We start from the raw sequence: 16,909 nt of genomic DNA, 5'->3' as shown, positions 1-16,909 counted from the left end.
AAGATCAATGAGAGGGTAGATTAGGACGGATGATGGATAGAGATTGAAGAGAAAAGAGGGAAAAGATTCTGGAAAGAGTGCTGATAATGATGAATAGCAGACACACAGGAGTTGAAACAAATATTAAAGAAGAGAGGAGGAAGGTGGAGAGAGAGGGTTTGAGGGTGAGGAGAAGTTTTATTTTTCTGCCCGTTCGGTTAAAACGGCCATTAGTACGTGCGAAATCCATCAGCTCTGCAATCAACATGGCTCTTAATTTAGTGCATCATAACCGTAGATTTCAATTGGCGCTCCCATGGGGTAAATGAGACCACTTTTCTCTCCAATCTAATCCGAGTCAAGTGGGGAAACTGGTCAATTTATAGTCTGAGACAGAAAGAGTTAGCTGCAGGGCCACTGAATACTTAAACTGTTATGTTCTGCAGACAATTCCAAATGGAAAGTTAGAAAGGTTTTTTCAGAGCGAGAGAGGGAGAATAAAATGAATTTTCACAAAGTATTATTAACCTCTGGCACTCTTACAAAATTTGTTAGGAGCTGTCTGGGCCCGTAGATCAATCAGAACCAGAGAGAGAGAGACCCCTGCAGAGTGAGTTACTCCTCTGTGGTCTGCTCCACGTTTGCTGAGGGAGCGCTTGCTCGCTAGGGACAAATTAGCCACACAGGAGCACTGAGGCATCATGGGAAATTAATGATCAGGACCTCCAGGAAGTGAGCTAATGAGTCCTAGTGCCACACGCACATGTACAACACCAAACACACACATGCTGGATAAAAAGATAGAGAGAAGAGGAGGGGGGTCCTGCAGAAAAGGAAAGAGCCAAACGTGCAGTCGCAGCAGCTAATAACACAAAGCTATCAATGTAACTTTGTGTGGATGAGTGATAGTGCTGGGTTAGTAATCTCAACACACACACACACACACACACACACACACACACACACACACACACACACTTAGAGAATCAGATAATTAGAGAGGACCACCAGTGGCTTTCGCCCGTGGAGGCGTAGTGATTACTGTCACTACACCCTCCCCTGGGGCGGCTGACAACAACCAGAGAATTAATAGTTATCAACACACACACACACACACTCACACACACACACACACACACACACACACACACACACACACACACACACACACACACACACACACACACACACACACTTCATGTAGCCATGTGTAGCTGAACTAAATCTTGTGGACGCCTTGTTGCGTTGCTCTCCACAGTTTGATTATCTTGTGTGTTGGGTACCTGAACGCCTCGTTTTACCATAATGTTGCCGTACTTGGAGCTGTACAGTAACGATAGGTTGAAGGGCTGGAAGGAAGTTCAGGAGAGAAGGAAGCAGCACTTTACTGTTTGTGTTGTGCACCAAGAGGCGGGAAGAAAACAAAGTACAAGTACTCTGTTACTGTACTAAAGTAGATTTTTCAGGTATCTTCAGCCCACTTCACTGGAGTGCTTATTTTTTAGAAAACATTTTATTTTTATCTCCTACATTTTAACACAAATATTTGTACTTTCTACTCCTTACATTTTCAAAAGAGAGCATCATTATTTGACGACTTGGGAATGAGACTCAACAATCAGTTATCTTTCTGTTGCGTTAACGAACAGCTCGGACAAATCCTACTGATTCTAGCTTTAAGTTTAATAGTCACATGAAAGTTTGAATCACGTTAAAGTGTACTAGGCTATGTAGTTTTGGAGAAGAAATTCTAACTCAATATTTGTATGTTTACAGGCTGTTCTCAGAGGAAAATAAGGTCCCCAGAACACTGTCTGAAGCTAGAAAGGTGGCAGGGTCCGCCAAATATAAACAAACAGTATGAAATTGTGTTGTCCTTTAAGGTCAGTTTGTTTATTCAGTCACACAAACAAAGAGAGTTTGTTTATTTAGTTTATTTAGGCATAAAAAAACAAACAAAGATCTTTTTCTTCTGATTAAAATGTCTTGTCTTTCAGGGGGTTACTTTTATACTTTACACTACATACTACTACACTTATATACTACATTTCAGATAATGTATTTTCTTACTTTTACTTGAGTAAGGAAGCTGAATCAGTATTTCTGCTTTTACCAGGGTCTTTTTTTACACAAGTACCTGGAGGCCTACTTCTATATAAGTAAAGGCTGTGTGAGCAGAGAGCTGCTCAGGGTCTGTCTCTAACTGTTCAGCTCCAGATCAGTCACAAAAGAGGACAGAGGGTCCTGATAAAGTGGGACAGTGACAGACTGTCTCTCCACACCAGTCGGCGCACCTCACAAGGGTTTAACTCTTCGCTTCAGTGTCACACATCACCACACCCTTGTCTCCTGATTGGCCCAAAGTTTCTCCCGGCCCCGCCCTCAGCTCCGCCCTTCATGCGCTCCGCAGCCTGTTGCTGCCAAACCAGCTGGCAGTATCTACTGATATTCTTACTTATTACTGTACACTGGAGACTCTGACCTTTAAAACTTCCAGTCTTCAGGTTTTCAGCGAGGAGATCTTCTCCCAAAAAACCATGAAGCGGACCACGGACAAACTTCCAACAATCTCTCACTCACCTTCAGCCCTGCAACCTGTGATTTAACCCTTTTTTAAAGCGACTTCATGCATCATGCGAGGCTGCAGCAGCACTTGAGGTGAACATTTGAGTTTCTGGGTGAAGCTGCTGGAGGAAAGCTGGTTCTCCTCCTTTCACCTGACTTGCACGCCACTCCCAGAGCCTCTCCGGCGGGCCCCGCGGCGGTCAGGATGGGCTCCCCGGTGCGGACGCCGGGAGCTCTGCCGGCTTGGAAAGCCACGATCTTCCTCTTTAACATAATCTCAGCTGCCGTGGCCAAAAGACACGTCGTGTACTGGAATTCAACTAACACAAGGTGAGGAAACGCTGTAGTGATGCTCCTCAACGAGGCTGTTGCTGTGCAGGCAGGCCGCAGAGGGGCTTCATGTTAACATTTAAAAACGCGGCTGGTCTCAACTTGCACTGCCGCACTTACACAACGGCCACACTGATACCTACTAAATGACTCACACTTCAGTTGCTTTAAAGAATCCCAGCTATGCGGCAGATCGCATCCTTTGTGTGTTTAATTGAAGAGCAGGTATGATCACTTAAAACCTGCCCAAACCCTAAAAGCTATCAGACAGGTTCAATGAGAAATCCTGAACTCATTTCAGTGGCCTGATCTCACCTTCTTCTTCTTCTGCTGCTGCTGCTGCTGCAGCTATCTTTATCACCATGACTAAACTGTAGCCCTGGCTTTCACCTGTCAACTCCAGTAATTATGCTGCTTACAGAATACAGAAGTAAGGGTTTCTTCACAAGTGTTTGTTCTGAGTAGTGTCCTAGATAGCATTCTGAGGACACAGGTGTATATTAAAAGCTAAAGTGCTTCTGTGCACAGGCGAGTATACAGTGAGGTAATGGGAAGGTGTGTGTGTTTGTGAGTGTGTGTAATGGGTTGATTGGGGCCATTAGCAAGCCCGAGTCAGGCTCACCTGCTGATCCAGGTGTTCCAGTCTGGTTAATTGAAGGGTTGGTGTTGGAGGACCTGCAGGGCCAGTAGGGCTGCTGCCCAAAATAACACGTCCGCCATTCTCTCACCCGCTTATTTCCAGACTCTCGCCGTCCTGAAGGCCCAATTCCCCAAACACTCCTTCAGATGAATGACCTTTTTACTTAATAGCCATTGGCCACGGAGACCACAGTCAGTCACAGTTTTCTCGTATTTTACATTTGTGGACGCACAAAATGTGACAGAGATACGACTCCTGGGACCGATAATTTCCCTCAGGGCTCCTTTTTCAAGCCTGCAGGACTCGCCCTGTACTGGAGTCAGTCGAGGTTCTATCCAGTGTGTCCAGGCGGGTAAAACCCAGTCCTGTAATTGGGATCCAACAGAAATGTGGCGAGGAGGAACTCTGTGAGGATTAGGAAGCACCTTCTAGTTCCCCAGAGATTCAGGGATGAATGGTCACAGCCTGTGGCAGGGCCACACAGTTGGCTGCAACACCATACAATCACAATGCCATCAGCATCACGGCGGAGGGTAACCCACTGTGGCAGAGAATCACTCTCATCAGCAACACCACCCAATCACAAAGCTATCAGCGCAGGCGTGATGCTGTACCCGGTTCAGAATCCCCTGGGTCTGCAGCTAGGACTCTCTTTCATTCCTCCTCTCCTCTCCTCTCCTCACTCTTCATTACCTCCCTTGTTACATCCCGCTCTCCTTTTCATTTTTTTGTCTGCACTCCTCCTCCTCCTCCTCCTCCGCGCCCTTTATCTCTCACGACTCCCTCCTGCCCAGTGATGGATATTGGCGGTGTGATTAGTTGAGCTTCAGTCATTTTCCCATACCATATTTTCTATTAGCTGCCAGCCAGCCGGCCAGGTTGTCCTGAGGCCTGTAAATGTAGCCTGGCGAGGGAACAGGAGGACAGAGACAGGAGAGCGATGCTATTGTTGGCTTGGCGCTGCACTAAGGGGTCCAGGACTCCGCTCGATGGTACAGAAGGCACTTCAGATCAAAAAATAACCATGTTTGGCTTTTTGTGTATTTGTTCACAATGTTGCAATAGTTTAAAATTAAGCTGAACTGTTTTTAAAGCTGCTCCAATCAATATTTTATATAAAAAATGAATCAAATGACTATAAGTATCATCTGACTGTACAACTCTGACAAGCGTTTTAGCTTCTTTCAGCTCAAACAACTTTAATGTTTTGATTCAGTTTTACCATTTTCATTAGCGTTTGTTTATAGCAAAAAAGCCCGGATAAACTGTGACTGAGCTACCTGGTCAACACCAAACAGCAGAAGGACAAAGTTAGCAACTAGCATTTAGCAGCTAAAGAGATATTTCCATCATAGTGTTTGTAGAACAAAATTTTGTTTGAATTTGTCAGAAAAAGGACTTGAGATGAATGCTAATGTTGCGCCGTGTTGCCCGGGTTTCTCTGACAGCTAATATTCAAAGAATTATGTGAAGCAGTGAAGTCATGCCTTCATTGTTTCTGCCATGTCTGACTCTGGAAAGGCTAAAGAGGAGCTAGCTACCGTTATAGATGTTACAATAAAGGCTCAGCTCGTATATAACAACAGTAGCTGGTGAGCGAACAGGCTCCTTTTAATACAGGTGACAGAAGACACTCTCTGGCCATCACTCCTTGGACATCTAGATTTATGGTTTTAATGAAGCAGGGGCAGTGGAGTGGAGACTGGAGGGCCTTGTTGCTCGGCTCTACGCCGGCTAATATGGCCGTAACAAAGGCTCGGTGAAACACTTTAGCGGGCACACATTTAGCACCCTCCAGATTGAAAGATGGAGCTCTGAAATGGAAGTGATAGGCTGACTGCAGGGTCAGCGTCGAACATGGTGTAGGCAGACGCCCAGGCCTCTTTTGATTGTAGGGCTCAAGTGGTTCGATTGCCCTCTTTTACGATTTTATGAACAGGGTTTACGACCGTTCTCGATTTTATTACATTGTTTCTCTCAGAGCGATAGTTCCTTATTAGGGGAGAAATTATTTTTTTACTTCCTGGAGCAGTTAAAGGTTAGTAAAATATTATAACCAGAGAGCTTTAAGCTTGAGCGTGTGTTTGCACGTGTGCTGACAATATACCTCAGCGCTCCCCTGAGGAGCAAGCTCAGTTTATTGGTATATTAAACCCCCCCCCACTTCTGTACCATGGTGTGCTTTAAAACCTGTTGGACCGAATAAGTTGACTCACCGATTTGCTGATACAACAGCGTCTGCCTCTTGTGCCATATTCATCCTCATAAATCCACTCAGGATGTGTCAGGAAGTTTACTCAGACGCACCAAAACTTTAAGGATTGAATTACCTTTTTTGTGCCAGAGATGGCCTTTGAAAAGAGGCTTTTACCATCTCAGTACGGGCTGCTCATACATCTATAACAAGAATGAATGTCACCCAAACCTACTCCATTTCCTCGTCCTCTGACTTACCCTTGTTCTTGGCTCGCACACCTCTACTTGTACTTTCCGTCTTATCCAACATGGCAGGAGGAAACTTGTTGCAACAGCTCAAACTTTAGATCCCGCTTCCTGACTCCTCTTGTCTTTTCTCTCCAGCATATCGGTGGATTAGCTGGGTGTTAATTGGAGATTTTATCGTTGACATAGAGACTTATTGCACAATCTGACAAATATAGCCAATTTCTCCGACCTGAACTCGCTCTGCAAGTTCGGACACAGACCTTTTTAAAGCACGTAAAACAACGCCAAACCAGTCCGGACCCCTTTCAACTCTCTCTCTCTCTCTCTCTCTCTCTCTCTCCTTATTCTTGTCTATGTCTCTCTCCTTTCTTCTGACACAGGCTTAGGGCGACTTCCAAGCCAGTGAAGCATGTTTAAACGGTGCACGGGGGAGATGAATATTTGTATTGGTTTTCTGTATCTTTATTGAAAGCAGCCCTCATAAGTCTTGCGTGTAATCTCTGCTCTGTTTATGCATCATTTCCCTGTGTGTGTGCACTCATGAATGATCTAGTTTAAATACCAAAGTAAATCACATTCTGCAGACCACACCTTCTCACACACACACACACACACATCTGATGTGTGCAGACACACATGCAGTACAGTAAAGTGAAAGCAGACAGTGTATGTAATTGTGTCTTGTCAGAGGAGATGATTGCTCTTCGAGACTGATTTCTTTTTTTATTTATTTTTTATTATTTCTTCTTCACCGGTCGGCCTGCCTGCGCCTGTTCCCCCTCTGTTGTGTGTGTTTGTGTATGTGTGTGTGTGTGTGTGTGTGTGCATGCAAATGAATCCATTTCTCGCACTGTCTGCTATCTCTCCTCTCTGTGTCTGTCTCTGTACTAATCTCTGTCTTCCCCTGGTAAATGATTAACATGGAGAACCTGGCTGAACTATAATCAACAAACCCACAGTGAGGTAATTACCACTTTATTCCCTGTGCTGCTAACAAAGCAATCTCTCTCTCCCTCCCTCTCTCTCTCTCTCTCTCTCTTCATGTCTCTCTCTCTCCCCTCATCTGTCATCTAGCTGTATCAATGTCTCTCTCCCTGCTCTGTCTTTCTGTGTCAATGCCTATTGTCTCGCTCGCTGCTGTGTGTAGCTCCAGAGGTGTGTGTCTGTGGGTGCGATTGTGTACCTTATCAGTCTCTGTAAATGCGCTTTGTCTGTTTGTTTGTGGTATTGAGTGTATTATCTGGAGGTAAACTGTGGATGAGTTAACTGTGTGTACACTCGAGCGTCTTCATCTCTGTCGGAAAACAATGCGAGGCAGGGATTTCAGTGATTTGCGCGCCCGCAGATTGACGTTTGGTGCCATTGTTGTGGGTTGAAGTTCATTTCGGTGGAACAATAGCTCTGTAAGAGAAGAGTGTGTGTGTGTGTGTGTGTGTGTGTGTGTGTGTGTGTGTGTGTGTGTGTGTGTGTGTGTGTGTGTGTGTGTGTGTGTGTGTGTGTGTGTGTGGTTCTGGATCTGACCTGCTGTTTTGCGTAAAAGGAGGAACTCTCTGTTTACTCGAGAAGAGATGGAGTGTGATAGCCTTCAGTTCTGGGAAAACAAAACCCAGAAATGCAGCAGGATACCCAGCCCTCGTTAAAACACTCAAGGTTCTGATTCATTATGCAATCTCGCACATGATTCGTGTTTATGTGTTTTTTTACAAGGTTTCTGAGATTTCTCTTCTAGTGAAAGTGGCTCTGACTGGAAAATATCCTCAGTTCCGGCCAGCGGTGAGCGGCTGTGGGAACATACCAACCGCTGTGCCGGCCCCTCGTCTAAATAGGTCATTGTTTTGTTTCCACTTGTTAGTTGATTTTAGGTGCGACTGAAGTGTGAGAGAGGAAAGGCGTGTTCCAGCCTTTGGGTGCTTGGCTTTTTAAAGGTGGGGCATGCAGATAGAGTATTGTGCAAGCATTTCTTTTACTCTAAAGTGTCACGTGGCCTCTTTTTTTCAATCATTTCAGGTGAACCTTGCAGAAACCCGCACTGACACTGCCTCCTTTTTATGTGTAAAATCAGTAATCTTCCGTGTGACTGTTTAGCGTTACATTACACCCAAAACATAGAAGTTGCACAACAAATATAATCTTTGCAGAGATACACAGACATGAGCACACTGTGTCGAAAATGAGGTTTGGCCGGCAGAGGCCTGGCGGTGAGGATGTCTGTATTAAAATGGATCAGATAGTCACAGTGCAGCTTGGAGCCGTCGGAGCAGACATGGTGTACAAGCATGAAAGGATGGCCGCTCTCTCCTCCTGGTCAGGATATTTAGTCAATCGATACCAATTTAACACCCAGATATTATCGTCCGGCTTCTCGCATTTTCACCAGACTGCATGTGGACCCGTCCCTTTCCCATTTTCTCTCCCCTGTTTCTCCGTGTACACACATATATCAACATTAGGCTGCATTAAGCTGTAATAAGTTGTATTGTATGAATGTCTCAGAGTGGGGTGGAACAGCTGTGGAATGAAATGAGGTTCAAGGCTGTCTGCCGCTCGGTTGGCACCGCAAAGCCTGGCTTTGGCACAAAATGGCTGCTGGTGCCGTACGTGTGTGAAGAGGGTTGTTATGGTGGTTAAAGGCTGGTGGTGAGCACCGAGCGGGGGCGCATTCATTCATTCATTCGTGGCCCACATTGAGCTGGCTTTGTTGTAGGTGTCAGGCCCAACTGTGTATTCCTCTGACACACAAAACAGCAATTAAAATTGTGTCGTGAGAATGTGTAAACTCAAAAATGTGGGAAACACCGTCAACTTAAGCTTCAGCGAGATAAAACAATCTGCTCGTTGTTTAGCCAATATGTGCGTTTTAGAGTTACACACACGTGCACGCACAAACAGGCAGACAAACACACACACACTCTCGAGTACATATAACCTCGCGCAATGCTCTTCCACTCGGCTCAGAAATCCTGCCAAGAGGCAACCTGGGAATTCCCTGAGACAGAAATTGAATTAGTATTGACCCAGGCCGAGCAAAAGGCTGTAGCAGAAACCTGGATTATTGTACCATACAAGGTCCTCGCTGCCAGGAGGACACGGAGACATGTTTGCCATCATACCTCCAGTCTCAAAAGGTGTTTATGGACAGTTGTTCCAAAGGACCTTTTTATCGCCTACATGTTTTCTCAGTGCTCACCAGCACAATATAAGATTTATCGCAGAATGTTTGGATGTGAATGCCCATTTTGCTCCGGAAACCCAATGATGCCTGTGAAGAACAGGGCTTCAAATGACAGTTATTTTCATTATTGATTAATCTGCAGATCCCCTTCACATTTAATTAATTGTTTTGTCCATTGTATGTCCAGAGTGACTTCTTCAGATTGCTTTTTTGGTCTAACCAATAGTCCGAATGAGTCTACGTTTACTGTCATAAATGATCAAGAAAAGCAGCCAATCCTCACATTTAAGAAGCTTGAACGACTAAATATTTTACTTTTTTTGCTTGAAAAATGAATGAAATGATTGATTGATTACCAAAATATTCATTTATTATCGATTCATTTTCTACCGATCAACTTATTGATGAATCAACTATTCGTTGTAGTTCAAGTGAAGAAATATTTTGTCCGCACAGTTGCACTTGTTATTTATATGAACTGAGGAAGAATATTGGTACAAGTCCAGCAGTGTGCGACTGTTTCCTATTTTGTTTTGGTCACTACATGAATCCTGGTGTTAGTAGTCTGGCAGGCGCCCTCGTGAATGTTCTCCATAAATCAGCAAGATTTGCTCCTGGTAGCTCATCTTGTGTGCAGTAGTTATATTAGCAGTCGTGATCAGTCAGTCATGAGCCACAGATTAGGAGACACAGTGCTGTGGGACTGTTTGTTTAATATGCAAATCTCTTGGCCTCAAATGATGCAATATGCCAATGGGTTTTACCAACAGTCTTTTTTTTTCAAAATTGTTCTACTCGCAAACTATCTTGTAAAAACTAAACAGAAGCAGTTTCAAGTGATTTATTTTTTTCATGTGCATGTACCTCTTCAATAATAATAACCTGAGCTGGCATTCTGCCATGTAAAGGCTGCTGAAGGATAAAATGTACCCTGCTTTTACATGAAATCATGCAAATTCTATTACAGGCCTGCATTCACGAGAGGAAATGGGAAAAATCCCTAAATAGTAAAGAGGAGAGAATACACCTCAAGAATTCTTAGGTTTTAATTCAGTACGTTTTAATTCAACTCGCCAGTCTTCATTTATTGGTTAGCATTTATCAGATCTGATTATCGGATGTGATGGTTGGCTTTTTTTTTTATTATGGGGGCAAATTCCAAAAACCATCTTGATAGACTGATAGACGCACGTTTTTGGCAATGATCCCTCAAATGTGGTTATCAAATACTTGTGATGAAGATATGAAACGGAGGCAGGATATTTCACAGTTTAAAAATTAAAAAAACGAACGTTTTCTGGGAATTCAATTATTACATTTAATTATCGCAAGCATATTTTTTCGCATTACAGTCTCTAAAAATAATGTTTTCATATCGGCACATATTATTTGTTATCGTTTTCCTGGATTACTAATAACCTGTATGGCTATCGGCCCTGAAAAAAACACATCAGCCGATAACTTGTGCCGATACCTCGATATATCAGATACATCAGGCTTGAGGTTTTTTTTTGTTGTTGCTGTCATTGTTTGTGTTTTAGGTCTTTTAGGGGTTTTTTCTTCATTTTTTTTCAGTTTTTTAAATGGATAACAGATAAAATTACTACATTTAAAAATGCACTACTTGGCTCTGATGCTGCCGCCACTTTCTGTCTTCAGTCACAATAATTGTTGATGCATTAACATGTTCATCACTTTAATGTTGCAGCTTGTAAAGCTGGAGCTTTAATGACTAGTGTTGTCACGATACTAATACGTTGAAAAATATTGATATTCAATACCATATTCAGTACCATGGGGAAAAAATGACACAACATTGGGGGCACAAAATTCAGATTTTTATAAAAAGATATACATAACAAGGCTTGTGTCAGTGTGTTAAGCACAACAGCATCCAAGTCAATGTATCAATACTGCAAAAAATGAGTATTTTTAAAAAAATCCGTATCGATATTTATCAATATTTCTATACTTTCGACAACAAAAGTTTATATACTGCTGGGTAGCTTAATCTACAATAACTATAAATATTTTGTTTTGATAATCTGAATCTGCAAAGTAACTAGTAACTAAAGTAATGAAATAAATGTAGTGGAGTAAAAAGTCAAAATACAGTGGGGTGGAAGTATAAAGTAGCAGAAAACATAGTTTGGTTATTCTCAATTCATTTTTATTTTCGCTCGGTTATTGGCCGTCTGGATTAGTAATAATCTGTATTGGTATCGGCCCTAAAAACAGCATATCAGTCGATCCCTGGCCTGGAGTGAGATGGTGTGAATTCAGAAGCTGCAGAGGAGAACATTAGGAGCGGCCGTCTTCACACCAGAAGAAACTTTATGGACTAATAAACCTGCTAGAAAAAGCACAGCTCCTCAACAAAGCAAAGAGACGCTTGGATACAAAATAGCTGTGGGCTGTAAACGTTAGTGTGTTTTTAGGGGGTTTATACTTTTTTATAAATGATTCTGCTGGTCAGAATTACCTTCTCGTACACGAGGAGAACTTTGAGTAATGCTTTTTTTCCCCCTCAATATTGTCAGTTCCTGAAACAACACCTTTTATCTTGCCTTTGTGATTTCCCGAGGAGATGGATCACATGACAAATGTAGATGTTTTGAATCTGCTGAGTGATTTTAGGAGACTTTTCCATGCTGGAACAAAAACTAATATTATTTTGGCATCGCCTCCCAGAAGCATGGCAGCACAGCCTACTTTCCAGCCCCCAATGATGTGAAACACACACACACACACACACAGACACACACACACACACACACACACACACACACACACACACACACACACACACACATTCCTTCTCTCTTGTTTCTTTTTTGGACTACCACACACACACACATACACACACACACACGCCACATATGAATATACACACACACTCCCTCTCTGCTTCAGCCCCCAGAGATTGTAAAAACATTAGACCTGCAGTGAAGGGAGCGAGGGATGGAGAATGCGTTAAGGAGAGGGATGGTAGGGAAAGAGTCAACAGATTTCAACTCCCAAAACAGCTCGGGAAGGCCCCCAGGGATGGAGGGATGAGGTGAGAGGGAGAGAGGGAGAGAGGGAAGAAAGGATGTCAGCAGGTATTACTATCACTGTCACAAGCAGGCGTGAGGAGCAAACCCCTCCCTCCTCTCTCCTCAGCCCCTCCCTCCCTCCCAGCACACACACACACACACACACACACACACACACACACACACACACACACACACACACACACACACACACATACTCTGAGGCTCAGGCTTGTATACAGGTTTGGTTCGGAGTAACACACACACACACATATACACACACTACCAATAGTACCACCCCCCTGCCTGAACACACACTCACACACGGCTGCTCGGACTCTTGGGAGAGCACCAGTGGGAATCACACCCCATTTAGAACTGACACTGCTTTCTGGTGTGTGTGTGTGTGTGTGTGTGTGTGTGTGTGTGTGTGTGTGTGTTGACTAAGCATATGTATATTCATGTTGTAATGTAACAGTATGGTGTATTTACCTGAGTAAAAAAGGACACAATATGAATGGTATGTGGTTTCATCTGCTTATTCAAACATACCCGCGCTCCCAAGTTTTTGAGGCTTACAGTACGATGATGAGATATGGGTTTGGTGTGTGTGTGTGTGTGTGCACGCGCCAGCATATTTGGATGTGTTATTTTTGTAGCAATAACCAGTACCACATGATTTCAGGGTGTGCAGTAATGCGCAGCTTGATCCCTGTCTCCCGGTACTCTGACTGCTATTTTTTCTCTCTGCCTCCTTGTTCTTTTTTCTGCCCTTCCCTCCTCTTTTCTCAACATTTCTCTCCAATCAGATCTTTTATTTATGAGTTCGAAGGAATGTGTACTTTTGTTTCAGAATTAGTTCTTTGTGCAGCCAGATTAGCTTTACCTTCTACTGTATCCACCTTCTTAGCGCAGTGTGGTGCATGTGTGACTGCGGCTGACATGCTAGTATGCAGAGTACTGGACAAGCTGTACAAACACTAAACCTACCTTTCCTTAAAGGGTAACGCCACCAATTTTACACATTAAAGTGCGTTTACAGGTCTTAAAGAGTACAACCTCTATATGTGAAAACATTAGTATAAAACCTTATGTGGCTCCAGAGGAAGCTGCATGTAATCTGATAAATTGCCTCCAGTGATGTCACTCATTGGCTAAGTTGCATTGTGGGTAATGTAGGTGCCAGGTTTTAAAAAGGAAGAAGGATGTGTGGAATGAAAAAGGCGATATATCTTGTTCTGTTGTATCGATTTTGATCATTTGTTTTTTAAACTGTCCATAATGAGTCCAACAGCTTTTCAAAACCTGGCGCCTACATTACCCACAATGCAATTTAGAGTGACACCACTGGAGGCAATTTATCAGATTAAATGGAGCTTCCTCTGGAGCCACAAAAGGCTTTGTACTACTTTTCTGCTCCAAGCTCCCAGTCCTCACCACTACTTGCACAGCTACATGAGCTAACTAGCTAAAGGCAGCTACAGTTGATATGCTGCCCCTTACATGTTTTTTATATGAATCCAACAGGTAGGCAGTTGTACATACTACACCTTTTAATGTGTAAAATTGGCGGGGTTACCCTTTAAGGTTGATGAAGTTGTTTGTTTGTTTGTTTTTTACACATCTTTTTACATAAACTGTCATTTTTTAATGAAGTGCTCTCTGTCCCAAAGTATGTTTTGTTGTGTTCATCAGAAACGATCAGATGCTTGTAATTCACAGTCTGACAGCATCCAGAGTAGTGGTGGTATTTTTGTGCTGAATGGAAGAGGGGAAATAGCCTTGTCCCAAATCTCCATAGCTGTGGCCTTGTAGCAGGAGAACTCATGAATCTCATTGCTCCCCCATTCAGCTGGAAATGGAGTTCTTGTACGCAGCGTGCTTCTCAAAACACTGGAGCAGACGCTCCGTGTTTATGATTGCGGGATTAATCTGTGTGTTCCCCCTGAAAAATACACCAGGTGACAAATGCCTAGTCATGAAAGTCAGAAAATCCCTTACTCACTAAATTCTTTTTTTCATATTTAAGGAGGTTCCCAGATGGATTTCCTTTCAGGATGGACATTTGTTGTGATGCAGCGTTGATCTGAATACCGAAACAAGTGGGCTTCTTTAGTATTATTTGCAGCCGACTTACTATCAAGAAAAAACACTCAAGCCCTCACTGTACCTCGTGCGTGTTAATCTTGTAATTTTGGGTCATTGTGGTACATTACTTTAAGTAGCGACCAGTCATTTTTAATCCCAAATTAATCAGTTAATCCCAGTCCAGTGTCAGGCTGTTGTTAGCACTGTGTGAGACCGCCGTCTGCACCTCTCTCGTCATGACCCTCACCACTTCCTTCCTCTGTGCCCTCCCCTCCTCCTCCTCCTCCTCCTCCTCCTCCCTGCTTCCCTCTTATTGTGTCTAAACCCTTCATCAGTGTTGTGGAACTCAGTTTGCCTTTCCAAGAAATTCAGGGGCATCCGGCTTTAAGGCAGAGAATGGCATCTAGTTATATCAGCCTTAATGTTAAAAGCATGAATATTATTACACATGAGCTGTGAAGCTGGAGCTGAATATGCTGTATTGAGTTTATAAATAACACACATTTAGTAGCCTTGATGCAAAATCAAAGAGAAAATGTAATATCTTCACTCTCTTATAGACTGATAGGAGCCATCAGTGGAAGTGTCCTCTGGTGTGAATATGTGTGCGAGGGCGGGGCGGGTGGGCTGCTGGCTGTGCGTGACTAGAACAGGACAAAGCTGGCTGCCTTGGGGGGGAATAAGGGGGACCGTCCATACCCCCGATGCACAGAGCGATATGAATCTTAACCGATGTGACGGAGAAAGATGGAGAGGCAGAGAGAGGCATGGATCGGGGCTTGCGAGGGAGGGAGAGAGCGAAGGGGCCAGTTTAGACTCCTGGGATTCCAAAGCAGTGACCGTGAAAGTGCTTAGATAAACAGAGAGAAAGACGGAGAGGGGAGGCGGGCGGAGGGGGGAGAGGGTGAAATGGTGGTGGTGGAAGAAGCAATGGAGGGAAGAGAGGACGAGAAGGTGTGGGGAAGGAAATGAGACCTGCTGAAGATGTGGTGGAAGAAAGCAGATTGGAGTGAAACCAAGTATAGAAGTTTTTAAATAAGTTCAGGGGGGGAGTCGGAGGGACTGAAAGAGGCCAGCTTACTCTATTTACTCCTTAACTCGTGTGCCTCCCTTTCTCCTCCATCTTCTCCTTTCCTCTCCTTCACTCTGCTTAAATAATTCAGGTCTGTTGGATGTATTAAGCCAGGTTTCCTTGACATGTCTTAAATGTGCATGTGTGTGTGTGTGTGTGTGAGACTGACTGACTGACTGCTCCAGGCCTCCAAAATGGCTATTCTTTTGCTAACAGCCACCAAATAATCAGACACTCAGACACAGAGGGGAAGCGAGAGGGGACGCACACACCTGGGATGAATCGAGCGTGCTGCCTGTCCAGCATTGACCTTCACATCCTGGAGAGAGAGAGAGACAGAAACAGAGTGCAAGAATGGGAAGGAAAGAGTGTCTACGACATCAGAAGTGTGACCCACTTACTAAATGATGGATTCTTAAAGCCAAGTCTGATTTATTGGCCGAGCGTGTTTGCTTTTGCGCGTGCCCTTTTCACTGTAGTGAAGAGTGCAGATGAGTAAATGTGTGCGTCTCTGTGTTTTAAAGGGGCGTTGCTGCTGGCATGTCCTCCTTAACCCACTTACACAGGTGGGCCTCGCTGAAGGACCTGAGACACAGATAAGTGTAGTTAAGTATAGTTAATATAACGGATGAGGCTGCACCGCTACGACAAAGAACATGAAATAACTTTTTCAAGAACAAAACTATAAAGAGTCGCCGTAAAAAGCAGTTGTTTTTTTTCCGATGTGAAAGATAACGCCGTCTCGTGGAAACTGATGTATCACAAGTATAAACGCTGCTACAAAGACGGGTCATAATTGGTTAATTGGCAATTGGCAGCATTTCTTGTCTGTAAAAGAAGTCTGGCAAACGGTGCTTTAGTTTGAGTTTTTAAAGCAGCTGACAGCAGAGCGGTCAAATCATCACAGACAAGCTGCTCTGAAAAGTGGAGCAGAGATGAGAAGGTGCGACTAACGATTATTTTCAGTCATTTGCTTCATTAATGAATTGTTTGTTGTGCAAAATGTGTTGAAATAGTGAACGAGCCCAGGGTGATGTCTTTTAACTGCTTGTTTTATCTGAATAACAGCATAAATCACAGTGATGTTCGAAGAGCCTGATCGATACGTCAGCTGATATTGGACTATCACAGATATATCGGTATCGGCGTTTATGTTATCCAATATGAACACTTAGTTTTTTTTTATTCTGTGTATATTTTTAGATAATTTCTCTGTTGATTGAATAACTGTTTCAGCTTTAAACCGACACGTTTATGATGTTTTTTATAGCTAAATTACTTGATCATTTTTTTTACAATCAATAGACAAATACAACACCCGCCCCATGGAGACCTGAAGTCACGCCCTTTCCGGTCGACCTCACGGGACCTTATTTAGGAAAAAATTTGGACAGCATGATGACAGCCATGAGTTACACATATGCTGTTTGTCAACTAAAAAGATAATTTTTCAAACAATAAAGTAGCTGTTTGTGAAACCGCCTAGTGAACTACATTGCCTCGCTCAACATGGCCACCGCCTCGGCTCAGAAAAGTATTGACAAAGATGAAAATCATAATAAATCTGTCCGTGATGACAACAG

General features: G+C 43.5%; 1 protein-coding gene across 1 annotated transcript in view; it reads left to right on the top strand.

The window, feature by feature from the left end:
• Positions 1 to 2,420: 2,420 nt before the first annotated feature.
• Positions 2,421 to 16,909, top strand: part of efna4 (ephrin A4) — a 36,836-nt gene continuing 22,347 nt past the window's right edge. Inside the window, exon 1 of the mRNA XM_073485558.1 lies at positions 2,421 to 2,874. Coding sequence (XP_073341659.1) covers positions 2,750 to 2,874 — 125 coding nt within the window. The 5' untranslated portion in view covers positions 2,421 to 2,749. The remainder of the gene's footprint in view (positions 2,875 to 16,909) is intronic.

This window comes from Pagrus major, chromosome 17 (genome assembly GCF_040436345.1).
Source record: "Pagrus major chromosome 17, Pma_NU_1.0".
Lineage (NCBI taxonomy): Eukaryota > Metazoa > Chordata > Actinopteri > Spariformes > Sparidae > Pagrus > Pagrus major.
Note: the sequence above shows the minus strand (reverse complement) of the source record. Positions and strands in the feature narration are given on the sequence as shown.